Genomic DNA, 16287 nt, shown 5'->3' with positions numbered 1-16287 from the left:
CTAGATTGCTGAAAATGCAAGACTAATTTGGCAAGCCAGCTGCTGGAAACATTTCTGTCGATCTGTGGAAAACTACCAGTTTGAAAAGTCGATCATTGATACGATTTTTAAATTTCTTAAAGTGACAAGAACCGAACATGTATTAATGCATCTCTTCAGCCCCAATGCAGCGTTATAAAAAGATGAAAATGAAAACTTTAAGTGGTGCTGTGAATTTTTGCTCTGTATGGAAGGTCGCGAGATGTGTAAAGCAGTAGAAAAAAATCTATCCCCACAAGAAAGGCTCACTAGAAGGACTACGTAAGAATGAAATTTTCTAGGGGATTTTCGGATGGATTGGCACAAAAATGACAGCGAGTACTTAGCATTCAAGCAGCAGAAAGAATACCTACTCTTTGTAATAATCCGATAATAATTTGTAATAATCTGTAATAATCCGGAATCAATTTATTGAAATTACGTCTTTCCTCTAGATATTGTAACGGAAAATCGGGATGACGACAGCTACGACAGTAACGTTCGAATGTTAGAACAGTTTTTAGAGCTAGACAGTCACCAATCTTGGGCATTGAACTAAAAGCAGCTCAACCCCCTTCCTCACTCTAAAAAATATTGTTCTATCAAACCTTCATCTCTGTGTGATCCTAACTTTCTGAGGGGTCGTCAAAAAGTACGAATTGCAGATTTTCGCCCTATACGAGTTTTTCAAAAAAGCCTGGATTCTTCCTCAGTTATCCCTAAATCTTCGATTTATAGCCTTAATCCAAATAATCTGAGCTTGTACAGCAGATGAAAGTACAATCGCTATTATGTATGGCCAAGATTCGTAGAGCTGTATTGCCTCGTCTCCCAAACAAAGAATGACGATAATGACGTAAATAGCATCCATTTTAATAATAACATCAATTTTAGGAAAATGAAGTATTTATCTAACCATTTTTGTCAAGTAGAGAGGTAGTTTTTTCAGAGGACCAAAAAAATTGGTCGAACTTCGAAAAATTCGAATTAAAGAGACTCAGATACAGAGGTTTCGGTAAAGGTTTGTTAGAAGATCATAAATAAAACAGATAATTTCATGCGAATTAGTGAAAGTTCGAATTACAGGAATTTGAATGAGACAGAGCTGACTGTGTGTTAGCAAAGCTCTAGTGGTTGTCCAATTGATTTCTATCAGATAGTTATGATATTTAGCTTTGCAACTAACAATGCTTTAGTGGAGATGGGAAGCAGTACCGATCGTTTAACGCGGGTCACTACTTCGTTGTTTACAATTAAAAAACCAAGGTATTCGAACAACTTTTCAAAACAACTCCAGAAGGCATTCACAAATTCTTCAATTTGTTTGCATATGCAATTGAAATACGAAAAGGGTTTTTTCGCTGTTTGTTTATAAAACTACGGTGTAAATCACATTTTGTTGAAAAGTAGGTCGTGAGCAAACTTTGATTGGAGTATAAAGTTAATAAACTCACCGCTAATAACTAACTCTACCACAAACTGAGTACATCAATTATCTAAACTTTATTAGAAATAAGAATTCTCGCGTTGGCCCAGTGCAGACAGGTACGTTTGCAAACAATCCTTTTGCAATTTCAATGTCATTGTCATATCCAGGCCTTGAAAAATTTTTTTCTTCCTGGCAGCAAAATAAAAAATTAAAGATTTCCTGCGAAGCTTCGAGAAAGTTTCCAGCCACTGAAATTGATATTTCAAGTTGCTTGATTTGTTTAAAAATTTGTCCTAAAAACAAACTGTCACACTAAAAAGAACTAATTGTTGGTCCTGCAGTCTTGATCATAGCTATTCGAAACAGGAATCATTTTGTTTATACTGTATTAGATGATCAAGGAGAACATGATCAAGCACGATACTCATAGTTTGTTTTCAAGGTTAAAGAAAGTAGATCTGAAAATCTATAACAACTTTGATTAAATTTCATATCAGTACTAGCAAACTAGATACTTTATAAGTATTGATATATCTATACATCCTGCCCAGGGTGGGTTCATCATCAAAGCTAGTAGTTCATACAACATGTAAGAATACTATTTTATTTTTTAATGGTTTAAATAAATGTTATAAATCAGGCAAAAATTTAAGACCAAAACGCTAACATTTTATAAAGCAAGTGATGAAAAATATATGTGAATGCCAGTAGAAAAAAAAGAATAATAATGGACACATCCACACAGGTTTTGGGGCATGTTCACCTTAAAAACAATTGACGTAACAAGATTGGCTGTCTTTAAGTGTTTTTACATAATTAGAATGGCTAATGTAAAAAAAGGAATGAACTTTGTTTTAGCTTGCTGGAATTAAATTAATAGCTGAAAATCATAATCATGCACGGAAATTTGGCATAACAGATGCTTATAATACCAGATGATTGAAAGCTAATCTTGGTTTTTTGTTGGTAGTGCAGAACAAAAATTATACAGTATGTATATCATAAGAAAACAGTATTCCATAGAAATATTGTAACATTAAATCAAGCAATGGAGATTTTACGTTAAAAATTTCCTGGCAAACATCAACAATTTCCTGCAGTTAATTTGTTCCAAAAATTTCCTGGCAGCGCCGTTGCCGGCGCTGCCGGACATTTTCCAGCCCTGGTCATATCAAGTCAGGTTTGCTCCATTCCGTTCTAAAATAACACTGTAACTGAAAACATAAGGTTACTGAAAACAGTTATAAGCCTGGAAAAAAATCATCGGCATTCTGACTAGGATTAATCTAAATTCAACACTCTTCACAAAACGAACTTCTAGTTTGGTAGAATGGGAAGAAACATGGTAGATTTATTCTAGCTTGTTAGAAACGATTCGGCTCTTTAAAAAAATAGATCATAAACTTTGAGGAATTGCTAGGAAGAATTGCAGACAGAGATCTAGTTGCTTAGCAGTATTTCATAACTGCAATACTATCATAGCTGCATTCAAGATTGCATGGAGCACGCAGCATTTATCCTCAGAAGATAGCTCCTCAAATTTGTTGCTGGCAGGAAATGCAATTAAAGATCTAATTGTTGACTCAGCAGTATTTCCTATGAGTGTTTACTTGCCAGTTTCCCGAACCTAGAGCAAAATAGTGGTCTTAAGCTCTAAAACTACCTTGTTGTACTTCCCAAGCTTATCTGGCTATTTTCTGCTACAATTAGCATAGACAGATGTGCAACAGTATGTTACCCATTCTGGTATCAACAAAAAGTAAATTGCATGCAGTGTACTATATTCTGAATTATGAGTGTAAAAAAATAGGTAATTGAAACTTCATTAAGATCTTCTTTGGATTGAAGCAAAAACCTTCACGACGTTTGTTATGAATGAAGCATGAATACGGATAAAAGGTAGGCCGTTGCAAGGGTTATAAGACGCAAGGATTACAAGACGCAAGAGTTACAAGACGTAAGGGTTACAAGACGCTAGGGTTACAAGACGCAAGAGTGACAAGATGCAACGGTTACAAGACCCAACGGTTACAAGACGCAAGGAACCAGAGGACGCAAAATGGCAGGCAACGCAAAGCCTAGACAGTTGCGTAGATACAATCCCTGTATCTACTTCTTTAGAAATGGCTTTGAAAAAAAATCAATCATAGAGCTTCTGTCTACGCTATTGTGTAGACACAAGACAGGAGTTCGTTTCCAACTTAGGACTCTATTGGTAACATTCTCAATAGGCAAGGGGCATTGATTGGGCAACCTCAGCAGTCATGTGCTCGCGTTTCTGATTAGCCTATTTCGATCCACAACTAGGTATATAATTTTGCCTAGCGTAGAGTTTTCGATCTATGTTCTAAAAGAGTGTCAGACGAAATGCTTTAATTTACTCAAATGTTTGCTCTTTTAAAAGACATCTCTAAATTCTGCACCACAAAAAGATTCTTTAGAAACAAAGAAAGGCGACTGGCAGTTGCAGAGATAATGGCAAAGTTTGTGTATGCTCTAATGATCTAAGGAATCATCAGTGTATATGTATCTAAGGAAGAAAGAGCGTCGAATCTATCGACTTTGGGAATTGTTGAGATGCATTAATACACCCTGATGGGGGGGGGGGGGGTGGTTGGGGACATTGAAGTCCAGTCAATTCAGTTTTATATTTGTAGCAGCTAACTGGATTACAAACTACTTACTCATAAAAACAAAATAGACATTATAAAATTACCGTCATTTTCAGTCATTATCAGTCCGTCATTTTAGAAGAAAGAGTCAAGAGTGATAACATTTTAAGAATTTGACGATGGAACACTACAGCAAAGGCGAGAGGTAGCAAATTGCGAAAAATTTGTAGAAATAAATGTAGAAAGAAGGACACGAGACAAAGGAGACATGTGTACGATCTTCAAGCAACAAGAGAAATTGGATAAAACAATGTCAAATAGAACTCGAAAGAAGAACCTTCTTCATAAACCATTTTCCATCCAAAACATGAGCTAACTTTTAATATGGATTCTCACCTCAACATTCATACATTATCTTCTAAAGTTAATTTGAAAGTTACAAAGCGTCACGCAGATTGTTTGTCATCTTCTTGACTTTGCTTGCAATCGACATGTCAATGTGAAATTCACCAATATCGACAACCATGCCACCAATCAATTGTGGGTCAACCTAACATGCAGATAAATAATTTAAAAGAACTATGCAATGTACATGGACTTTACTTGATTTAGCACTATCGAGTCAGAAGATTGTTGCCATACTTTACAAACCAGTATATAAAAACAATAGCCTTTAAGAACTGTTTTTAAGCTTCTATGAAGATACATCAATTCCTAACATGAGCGTTGAAAATTTAAAGCCAAAGCAGCAGCAACAGCATTTTTCCGCCGTATTTTTACGCCGTATTTTTAATCTCCTGACCAATTGCAGTGTGAAAACAAACTGTTGGGGGAGAATGAACTGATCTCTTTTATTGTGTATCTTAAGGTATAATATGATATGATAAATGACAAAATATTAAATTATATTAAATCTATTGATAAAGTATATAATGACATCTTTAAAATTACCTTTGTCTCAACTTTAAGTGATTCAGTTTTTTTGATAAAGCCACCAAGTGCAGATGTCAAGTCCTTCAATTGTCCTGGTTCAACAGTCTAAAATGTTAACAAACAGTAATTGCACAAAGAAGATAAAATAGTGAAACTGTTGTATTATTTCAAAAATGCTCCTAGTTCATTTTTTTCATTACTGCATCATATACTGCATTATGGACAGTAAATGACAAAACAACAGAAACAACTAATGGCAACAACAAGTGCAGAGTGTATGACAAGTTGGATTAGAAAACTCCAAAATAAAACTTAATATTGCAAAAAAAAACAAAAACATTGAATAGAGAGATAAATCAGTGAATAACAGAAACTTAACTAAAAAGTAGGAAAACAAAAACCATGATATGAAATGCAGAGAAAAGCAGACAAAGTCAACAAAATATTTAATATTTTCTAACAACATACCTTTGCTGTGGTAATTACACAAGGAACTTCACCTCTGTGTGAACTCATTAATTTTGAAAAGGCATTGAATATTCCATTTGCTTTTTTAAGACGACTGTTTTCTGCCAACGAACCTAAAAATGACATCCAGATTGAAATTATGTTGGGTCAAATTTGCATAGTCAGGGCTTAAATTTTTTTTGGATGAGGTACAATGTTGCGCAGTCCAAAAACTGTATGCATGCAGACAAGTATCAAGACTACAAATTGCTAATTTCAAAAGAGAAATGCTTCGTGAATTGGAGTAAATAAAAAGGCAATCTCCTATGCAACCAACTTTGTAGTAAAAAAAATATTTTGTTGATCAACATTTTCCCCCCGAGTTGAACACATTTTAGCTGTATTGTCAAAAACGTTTTCATCATTAGGTATATATACTTTTCAAACAAATTTTGAACAATAAATACCCAAGTACGCGACAAGATTTTGTGTTTGACTGAATTAAAAACTCTGGCTCTGGCTTTTCCAATCTCTTTGCCTTGTTCCATGCAATAGGCAGGACAATTGCAAGTCCTTTTCTTGTTTGCTGACGAAAAGTTTGCCGGACAGAAAAATGCAATTAGTTTGTTCATGTTTTCATTCTTACATTATAGTGCTGTTTACTTTTCTTCATGGTTTTACTGTACACAGATGTACTTCTTAATAAATTGTTGCGCATGATAGCTACAACTTTAGGGGCAATTGTTCCAATTAACACCTACTTTTGAGCTCTGATAGTTGTAAGTGTGAACCCATTTGTAATAAATTATGCAGCTGCATCAACTGTTTAGAATTCATGTCTAGCCCATGCATAAATTCTGAGGGTTGTGGGCAGGAAAATACTTAATTTGACAGAATAATACTCTTAAACCGAATGGTATATACTTTCGAGAGTATAGCATTTGTGAGGAATCAAATTACAAATGAAGCATGATAACCATTTATCAAGTGTGGCCAAAGAACATTATGCAAACATCACTGGTCTGAAAGAAGCAATAAAGAAAAAGTATACTCACTGAAGAAGTTTATTACAAGCTCGTCAAACTTCCTTTCCTTCAATATTTTCTCTAGAACATCTGGGGTAAAAATAAGATTTTGAAATAAGGTTCTATCAATAAAGTTGTAGGGTAAGAGCTACAATATACACACAATCTATTCTTGGTGCTTAGAACGGGGTAGTTTACATTGCTATTCTTGAGTGTCAGAAGGGCAGGACATTTGAATAATGACAGCACAAAATTAAGCTTGCAGGTTGTAACAAATCTATCTAAACAATTACTTGGCAATGAAATATGGCCTGATGTCACATTTGGCTAAAATTTGATCAACATTAGAACAAAAACAAGGAAAATACTAGAAATAACCGATTTCAACTTCCTTATTGAATCTTTCTGTGACATACATTTTGTCAAAGATAAAACATAATACTGGTACTTGCATAGTCTATACAAAAATCTTGTCTTTAGAAAACAGTTTTAGTGTACAATGCATGTTTGCAGAAATAAGAAGATAAATGTTAATCTGTATCAAACATCTTTACTTTGGTGAAATACAGAAATAATTCGATCTTGATATATAACAACACTCTTATTGCATTAGGCAATTATACTCATAACATATCAAAAAAAAACATTGAACATACTCTGCTTGTCTCTTTTGTTTACAACAGGATCATTTACATATGCAGTCAGAAGTGGTTCTGATTTCAATAAATCCTGAAAAATACAATCATTTCAAAAAGCAATCAGCAAATAGCACAAAAAAGCTAAGAATAACATCCTCAGAGAATAAACTTTGGATAATTACCAAATTATAAGCATAAATTTATATCCAGGTGTGGACTTAAGGAAGCAAGAGAAAGAATGGTGCCATTTGTTGTGAAGTTTAAGCGTAGGTATTATTCCATGCGTGTAATTAGAAGAATTGTAGCATGTGATAAGTGTGCAAAGACACATGACAGGTCATAGACCAAGGTCATTATGCCATAATGAGGTAATAGTGGAAACACACACATGGGCGTAAAAGATCCGATAGTAAGAATTGTAGTCAGGTACAAGAGGGAGCTCCAAAAGGTCATAGTTAAGAGACGACTACTCCCTGGCATAGGCCAGTGGAGTGGTGGAGAGAAGCTCACATAGACACATCAATGATAATTAACCAGATAGTCGAGATAAAGGCCTAAAGTAAATAATGCAAATATATAGATGCATATCATCAACAAAGGTGTCTTTGTTGTCTTTTTCCTGAGAATCGAGTGAGAAATAACACTTTACAACACCTTGCACCCGTACAATCCAAAAACCCCCAAGGTGCGCTTTGTATCGGTTGTGCAGCACTACATTTTGAAATACTTTTCTTTTTTCCCTTTTGTTTCTTTGCTAATTTTCTTTTAAATTAACTTTTCATTTTTTGTGTTTGTTATCTTGATGGAATTTCTGTGGGCAAAATCACTCTTTAAGGTCCACTTTCCATTACTCTGTTTTCCTATATCTTCGTTTTCAGATGATTCAGTTTTAGAATTTTATTGAGCTGTTTCATTACACTGGGCCACTCTGCTTTGGTCAAAACAAAAACGAAGCTATTTGCTTGTTTTTGGACAGAGAATGAATGACTCTGTTTTCGGATGACTATATTTTTCCGTCTCATTAAAGCATTGCGTTTTCAAATGACTCTGCTTTGAACAGCCTTTTCAAATGTCTCCAGTTTGGTATCAAATGACTGTTCGAGCATATTAATATGAATGCAACATTTAAAACAGATTCTTTCAACTCCATTACATACAATTAATGGAGTAATGGCAACAGGGCATAAAAAATTGTATGCTTTTTGTTTAATTACTTTGTTTTCAATAAACTTCTTCTGAAATTCTGTAAAAATTATTTTGTAAATAAAAACCTCATACACTTTTTCAAACTGTGATACACCTCTTCCAATACATATATCTCATTTAAAAGGTTATTACGTCTTCATAAAAATTGTAAGGTCTCCATTTTATGGTTAGCAGGCCATCGTACACCTTAACTTTTTAAGGCATGCAATTACGAGCATGTCAGCATATTTCACATTACAAGACTGCTCTTCAGATTACAATATTCTTAGCGATGGTTATGGAAATGCAAGTAAAATTGTCAAGGTTATGACTATTCATTAAATCAAACTTTATGGCAGCTAATTTTAGGGATGTTGGTGGTCTGAACAAACTTTATTATAATAATTACATTTTTATTCCTATCATAAAAACATATATTTATTAAAAAAAGACCAATTAACTTAAGTAGATTAATTAACTGACCATGTGTTTTATTTGTATTTTTTGTGTTTTTTCCCATGTAGATAAAAGCTCTATAAAAGTCAAAACAAAACCATTTGAAAAGAGTGTTTTGAAAAGACGATTTCATTTTGGGAACAGATTTTCAAACACTAAAAATCTATATTTCAGCAATTGGAAATAGCAATAAGTTAAAAACTTATTTGTAAATGCATATGTGATTAACTATCAATAATTATTAAGAGCCTTAGATATGGACCTAGGAATCATTGGCCAACTTGTATGTAATAACAACTAACTTGGTCGATATTTATCTTTAAAATAATAAAAAACAGACACCTACCTTGACTTTGCCTATATCTGCTTCAACCTTATCTAATGCATTCTTTTTGCTGGCAGCAGAAAAAAGGGCATGTGCATAGCGACCTTCAACACCATAAATTTGGAGTGGTGGCTTTACCACTTGACCTCTGACAGCACTGCTAACACTAAACTGCCTTGCCTAAGATTAATGAGAACAAATGTGAATTATTGAAAAGCACAAAGAGTATGAATTCTTGAAAAGCACAAAGAGAGACATCAATTGGAATGATAAGATAGTATGACATATACAACAGACTTACAAACAAATTTGTGTTTATGCAAATAAAGAAAAGTGGTACATAGGCATGAAATTAATTTCAAATAATTTTAACAGCAATACTTAGAGACCCTTAAAAATATGATGAATCTAAATAAGAAAAAAAGTAAATGTCATCACCAAGCTGAATCATTGTGGCACTCACAATACAACAAAATAGAAACAATACAACAAAGTAAAATGAGATAAACTCAAGAAAGTGTTAAAAAAGACAACAATTTTCAAAATTGTCATTTTTATTATGATTCAACACCAAAACACACACACAGCAAAACAGCTAAGAATCATTAAAAGCAACAAATTAAGCAGAGAAGCTCCAGCTTCTTTTTGCTCAGTTATTGTTTAGGATTTTATTCATCAGAAACAAAAAACATCCTAATACAAGAATCTGCTGGATGTGGTTTTTGAGTTGGAGCCCCTTCATTTATGAACCAAATAACCCTGAAAATTGTCAAGGTTCTTAATTGCAGAAAAATTAAGCACCATCAGCAAAAAACAAAGGTGGAACTGCCATGCACCAAATGCATCATCATCATATGCTGCATTATTCTATGCAATATTGGGTGTTTAAGATGAGTTTTAACAAAAGGAGGGAAATAGGCCTAATCTTTATCGAGTGATAAGAGAAAGTGCTAGTGCATTTTGCAATTGATCCAAATATACTTGAAATAGAATGAGCATGGACTAGAAGGTCTAGTCTTGCATCAATCAATGCATTTTTGTACATGCAGTTACTCTTTCAATAATTCTTTACGGAACCTAATTTTTAGACAAACTTGAAAAAAGCACTTTGAAAAAACCCAAAAAACCTTTTTGTATTTTAACAACCTTGTCTTCTAATGACTGAAATGAAAGTTTGGGTTTATATGCCTGCCGTGCTGGGGTTAGCCCAGATTGCAGAGCTCTGCAGTTTCCAGTGAGATTTTGGGTGTGCAAGAGCAAAATTTCAAGTGTGCAAGTGCACTTTGGTTAAGTGGGCACTTTAATGCAGTGATGTACCTCCCAGGATCTTTAAATCCTACATAGGTAAACTATATACCAAACGATAGCATTTGATGTTTCCATTAATATGAGACCATCCATAGGTCCATAGGATAAAGTTTCGCAAAGTTAGTGTAAACCAGTTGAATACAGAGAAATAAACAAGACACATTGCCGTTAGAAACGAAATAAACAGGAAATTAGAATAAAACCAAGAACCAGCATCAGCACAACACTGAAAAAAAAATCTAAAATTCATCAAACAGCAGACACGTAGGCCCGCCATTTACGTTGTAGTAGCCGGAAGCCTTCAGAAACACAATTGCAAAGGAAATCGAGAGTGGAACGGGAGGTAAGAACACAGCTTGCAAGTGCGTAACTAAAATTTTTTTATTTGGGAAATGGGCGGAAGAAGGATTTGTTAGAGGTTTTTCACGATATTTTATGACTTCTCAACGAACACCTATTAAGCATGAATCATGGGATGGTCAATTTTCGATTAGGAGGTCTGAAATTGGCCTCCATGATATAGTTTATTTTTTCCTCTATTTTTTCTATTTTGAAAAATCCACTGTCATCCACTGGTTTTGTGCGAAACCGTCGAAAGTTTTGGGAGTGAGCTATCTTTTTGGTTGGCAACAATCGGGACCAATAAAAACCCTTAAGCCCTCTGTAATGACATACAGTTCTTTTTTATAAGAAACAAAGGTGGAATTAAAGTACTCTAGTTTCTCAACGCCGTGGAAATTCCAATACTCGTTGCTTCTTCAGTTTTTTAAATATGACATTATTAACTTTAATATTGGCTTCCCGGTTTCAATTTTTAGCGCTAAGAAATTTCCCAGAAAAAAATTGTTTTAAAGATTTTCGTTGCTGCAAATTGTCAATATTTATTTTGAAGTTTTAAAATGCTCATGACATTTCAGTCAAAATGTTCATTTCCAGTCTCTGAGTATTCTCTGTCTCTGAGTCTAAATTTTATGCCAACCAGCCAATCATGATGATAGAATTTCACAAAATTACTTGAGTCACTTCTTAATTATTTTTCCATCAAGTACCTAAGTTCACCCATCACGAGTTTCTTATAGCGAGTTTAATATAAAAAAATATGAGTCCATGAGTATTGTATTGTATTGTATTGTATTGTATTGTATTGTATTGTATTGTATTGTATTGATTGTATTGATTGTATTGTAGATCATTTAACGTTAGTTTTTACAATACACCAATTCGACTTACGGCCTCATTTTGAAAAATTCTTTTGTACAAAATATTTGACCTCAGATTCAAATTGACAGCAATGATTTTAGTCTACTTGTAAGTTTTCATTATGATATTGCTCACGATATTGATTTTATGACGACATAAAGATAAAAACTTTATAAGGGATTTGACCGTGATTGGCGACTAGGGGGGTAAAGTTTCCCCCCGAAACGATTTTTGCGGTCAAGTCCCTTACAAGTTTTCAAACTTAATTTCTCGGTAAAATCTAAAATACAAGCTCAAATAATATGAAAAATGGTATCCTGCCTAAAATCTGAGCGATAAAACCAAATCTGAGCTTACAAAAGTCGTATAATTAAGTTTGGAGAAATTTCCAAAACGAGGTCGTAAGTCGAATTGGTGTATAGTGAATATACACTAATTAAGTCTAACATGAAGCAATTTCAAGGATTGCATAAGACAGTTCATTTACTGCAAAACGAGCATGCGCACTTGTTTTCAAGGAACCAAGTTTTGATCAAATTCTTAAATTGTCTAGTATTTTGTGTTGTCTTTATTGATTCGGGGAGTGAATTCCAGATTTTAGGCCAGATTTTATTTGATACAAGTGAGTGTATGTTATGAACCAAAAATGATCCATCTAGTTATGAACAATGAAGTAAAAGTACACAAAAGTGATTAAAATAATACGAATATTTTTACAATATAAGCTACAATTATAAAGATAATACTGTCATCATAAAAGCAAAAACAGCAACGCCTGAGCAGAAGCATGGGGTTCCATTCAATTTGTAATCACCTACGGGATTCCTGTGTAATTATGAATGCCAGGCTATATTCATGATGACCTTTCAAGTTGCCCAATCAGTGCCGCCTGTCTATAGAGAATGTTACCAATTATTTTTTGTGCTCACGTAGATAGATTCCAAAACTGCTAGATGGAAGGACGATCGGGCTTCACCAATATTTATGATTTGGTAACCTCGACAGTCATGTGCTCGCTTATCCTATTTCGATCCACAACTGGGTAAATATAATTATATTTCCTAGCTTAGTGTTTTGATCTATGTTCTGACGTGACGTTTTATACTCTGAAGAGTTTACAGACAACAGGATTTTGAAGATAATTAATAGAGAGTGCGGGAAAATAACGTCAGACGAAAAGCTTTAGTATATGCAAAAGTTTGCTTTTTTGTCAAAGCAAAGTTTTAAGTTTTGTACCACCAAATGAATGTTTCTTTCATCAGCAAGTTTAAAGTGTTAACAAATCCAACAATAGACATAAATCAGCAATTTCAACTGAACGCAATTATAATGCAAGGAAAAAACTTTTACTAAACAAGGGTCTTGTTTTTAATATTTTGGGAGCGGGAATCAGACTATTCATCTATTGATAGAGTATCCACCTAATATCGTATTCATCTAAAGTAAAAAACTGGTAAAAAACAAGGAGACTCGTTTTAAATGTGCAGGGTTTAAACGTGTGTTGGGACTGGATTTATATGTGGTGGGACTGGAAAACGGAGGCATATTTTAGCGACTACGAACGGGGCGATGAGCTGTTGCTGGGGAGATGCGCCTTTGCAATTTTGCATTTTAAGTTAATTGATGACATTATGAAAAAATACTCGCTCGTCTTCCCAGCAGGCAAGAGCAAAAACAACTCAAGTCACAATAGGGTCAACAAAATAGAGCTTTTTACAGACTATGTGGTGGAATTCATATACTACAGAGATTAAAAGAGACATCCTAAAGAAAAGTTTAAACTAGAAATAGCTCTTGCTAGTACTACCCGCAAACAATTAATTCCTTGATAATGATTGTTTTGAAAATTTAGGTCAGGATATTCGAAGAAGACACCATCTTGGGTTTTCACAATTTTATAAAACAGCTGCTCTAGTTGATGCTAAACTATTCTTTTTATCAAGAATTTTTGGTGTTCAGTTTGCCTTTGATTTAAGTCCAACGCCCTTTTGAAAATCATGAAGTTTTTCTAGGGTTTGACATTTATTTTGCGTTTTCGTGAAGCAAAGACGTATGAAAATGGACACGTGATAGAACGGGTACAGCTAAAATCGATTGCGATAAAGGATTCGTACAGCGATGTACAGGCTATAATCACGACAATCATAACTTTTGCTCGTACGGTGTAGAGTTTTTGGGAGAAAGGTGTGGCATTCGACTGGTTTTGATTCCCAAAACTTCGAATCAAAACTTCCATCCATTGCGGAGAACCGAGCTGTGATGCAGCACCGTTTTCGTGCCAAAAAAACCGAAGGCCTTTAACAGAGTCTTGGCAGAGCAACTCTCCGAAGATAATTCCCTTCCGCACAAAGAGGTGGCGGTTAACAACCTCCTCGACAAAGCCGATTGATTGACAATGAAATTGATTGACAGTTGTCATGGCAGCAGAAAAGTGACAAAATCTGCTGACAAAGTGCTGACAACATGAACTGAAGCTTCCATATGCTACTTATACGTGGGGCAGACTATAAGCCCTTCACTCCCGCGCTATCGCGCGCGAGTTGCGGGCAATAACGTACAGTTTCGTTGCTATTTGATGTCATAAATGAAAAAATGGACTGTCCTTAAATCTCTGCAGCCACATGAACTCTGCCAGGTAGTCTGGTATAGGTTCGCGATTTGTTGAACCATGCTGGGACTTGACTTTATTCTTTGCCCGCTGCCACATTGCCTCCACATGGTTTGTAGTGGTCCTGGTGACCAGGTCGACTAAATTATAGGTGTGGCTCACAGTCCGATGTTGGTAGCCGATGATCCTACTGGGTTGTATGCCTGCCACATGTCTGAACATACGATGGAGCCAGGCACAACTCAAGTTTGCAGAATTGGTAGTAGGTTCACGGCATCTCTCAGAGGAACTGGAACCAGGAACCCTTTTTTGTCGACCGGGTCATATCCTCAGAATATCCAGTTTTGAAGAAGAAATCTGCTGCAATTATATTTCCTTTCCTCTTGGCGAACAGGCTCTCGTCAATTTCCACAATGCGGCCAGATCTACCAATCTGTTGCGGATTGTTCGAGAAAATGCTCCACACAGACATCAAGGCAGAATTGCTTCCAATCAACCACCGTGTGTTCACTTTTAATTTCAAGTACCTTGAAGACATGCTTCTGCGACAAGCCCCTTGTGCGTCCACAGTCTAAAACTCCAGGAATAGGTAAGCCCTATTATTTGCCACAAATGCAACTTCGAACCTTCAAAGAAACTCCCCTTGCGTATGTTGAACCTTCTTCGACATTGTGGGCACCACCATGTTACCCCATCCTGGCATCTATTGAGGGCACCCTCAACACAGTCAACATGGCAGCGCTCACACAACATCATTCGTGCAAGCAGCCCATTTCGCCGACACCAGGCAATTGTAGCAGTAATGTTCTCTGTGAACTGTCGGCATATTCCAAATAGAGTCATTGCGTCGAATTCATCATAATTGGGCACAAATCTTGCCATTTTGTTGATGGTGTTTCTGCCGACAGTCCTCCAGAGTGACTTACTCTTCCTTAATGATTACTGATTTGCGGGTAAATAAAGATACCTGACAGTTTGTCGGTACCAGTGAAACTTAATTTTAATGTAACTTTGCGAAACTTTATCCTATGAACCTATGGATGGTCTCATATTAATGGAAACATCAAATGCTATTGTTTGGTATATAGTTTACCTATGTAGGACCTATAGATCCTGAAAATATATACAATTATAATGTTTGATTTAATTCCTTGTTTTAAATATTAATGGTATCCGTTTATCAGTTTTGTATATAATTCCCAGTTTGGTTACGTTTTGTATATAATTATAATAGATACATTATTACAAACAGTTTCAATCGTAATATTGCTACACATTCTCTCGAATTATTGTCATTTTGACACATCTCATGCTGTTTTTAGACCCATATTATACAAAGCGCGAATCTGGGGATGAATCTGGGATGGAAAATACGCATGCCTAGGCCCGCTAAAAACATCAAGAATAAATTGGCAAGAAAAAATTTTTATCAAGTGGAATTAGAAAGGAAACTCTGGAAATAACATATTTTCTTGCTAATCATTGTCATTTCGATACATTTCGAGCAGTACAAGCAAGTTTTCGAATCTGGGGATGAATCTGGGGATGAATCTGGGGATGAATCTGGGGATGAATCTGGTGCTGAATGGTACGCGGTGCCATACTCTGCTGCCCGAGTCTGGGGGTTAGCCTTCCTGAAGAAGCCAAAACATTATAGGGCAATTGATAGCAAAAGAAAAATGCATGAATTGCCCGAACGAAAGCAACTTATTTTCCATTAATTTTGCGAGGTAGCTGGCTTTGAATCGTACTTATTTGACAGTCCGCAGATAAGAGAAGATAGAATCCCGGCGCAGAGGCCTAGGGCCTTTGCGTCTATCCTGTTTGCAAACGTAGCGTGGCAAATAGAAATGTTCGACAATTGCTGATACAAGTAGATAAAAAACTCGAATATAAATAAAAGTAAATGGTAGATTAAGTTAAATTATGGTAAAAGCTTACTCCAATCAGCCGGGCAAGTTTGCTGCAACTTCTTTGGGTAGCCATGTTGTCCTCCTGGTTGAGAAGAGACCGAAAAGGATTCTGGGCAAAAAAGTTGATTTCACAAAGAGGCCAAAACTGACAGAGGGCAGGCCACTGGGGCGGGCCATGATCTAAAAAAAC

The 16287-nt window shown here is 35.4% G+C and overlaps 1 protein-coding gene across 1 annotated transcript; it reads right to left on the bottom strand.

Moving 5' to 3' along the window:
- Positions 1 to 4332: 4332 nt before the first annotated feature.
- LOC135685331 (ATP synthase subunit O, mitochondrial) lies at positions 4333 to 16260 on the bottom strand. Its single transcript, XM_065201241.2, has 7 exons — positions 16126 to 16260; positions 9090 to 9248; positions 7121 to 7193; positions 6495 to 6554; positions 5461 to 5573; positions 5011 to 5097; positions 4333 to 4609 (listed from the first exon to the last, which is right to left on the bottom strand). Exons 1-7 carry the CDS (start codon positions 16168 to 16170, stop codon positions 4496 to 4498), a joined length of 651 nt encoding a protein of 216 aa, XP_065057313.1. The 5' UTR covers positions 16171 to 16260; the 3' UTR covers positions 4333 to 4495.
- Positions 16261 to 16287: the final 27 nt, after the last annotated feature.

This window comes from Rhopilema esculentum, chromosome 15 (assembly GCF_057945365.1).
Source record: "Rhopilema esculentum isolate cy_ngs chromosome 15, ASM5794536v1, whole genome shotgun sequence".
Lineage (NCBI taxonomy): Eukaryota > Metazoa > Cnidaria > Scyphozoa > Rhizostomeae > Rhizostomatidae > Rhopilema > Rhopilema esculentum.
The sequence above is the reverse complement of the archived record's forward strand: the minus strand, read 5'-3'. Positions and strand labels throughout refer to the sequence as shown.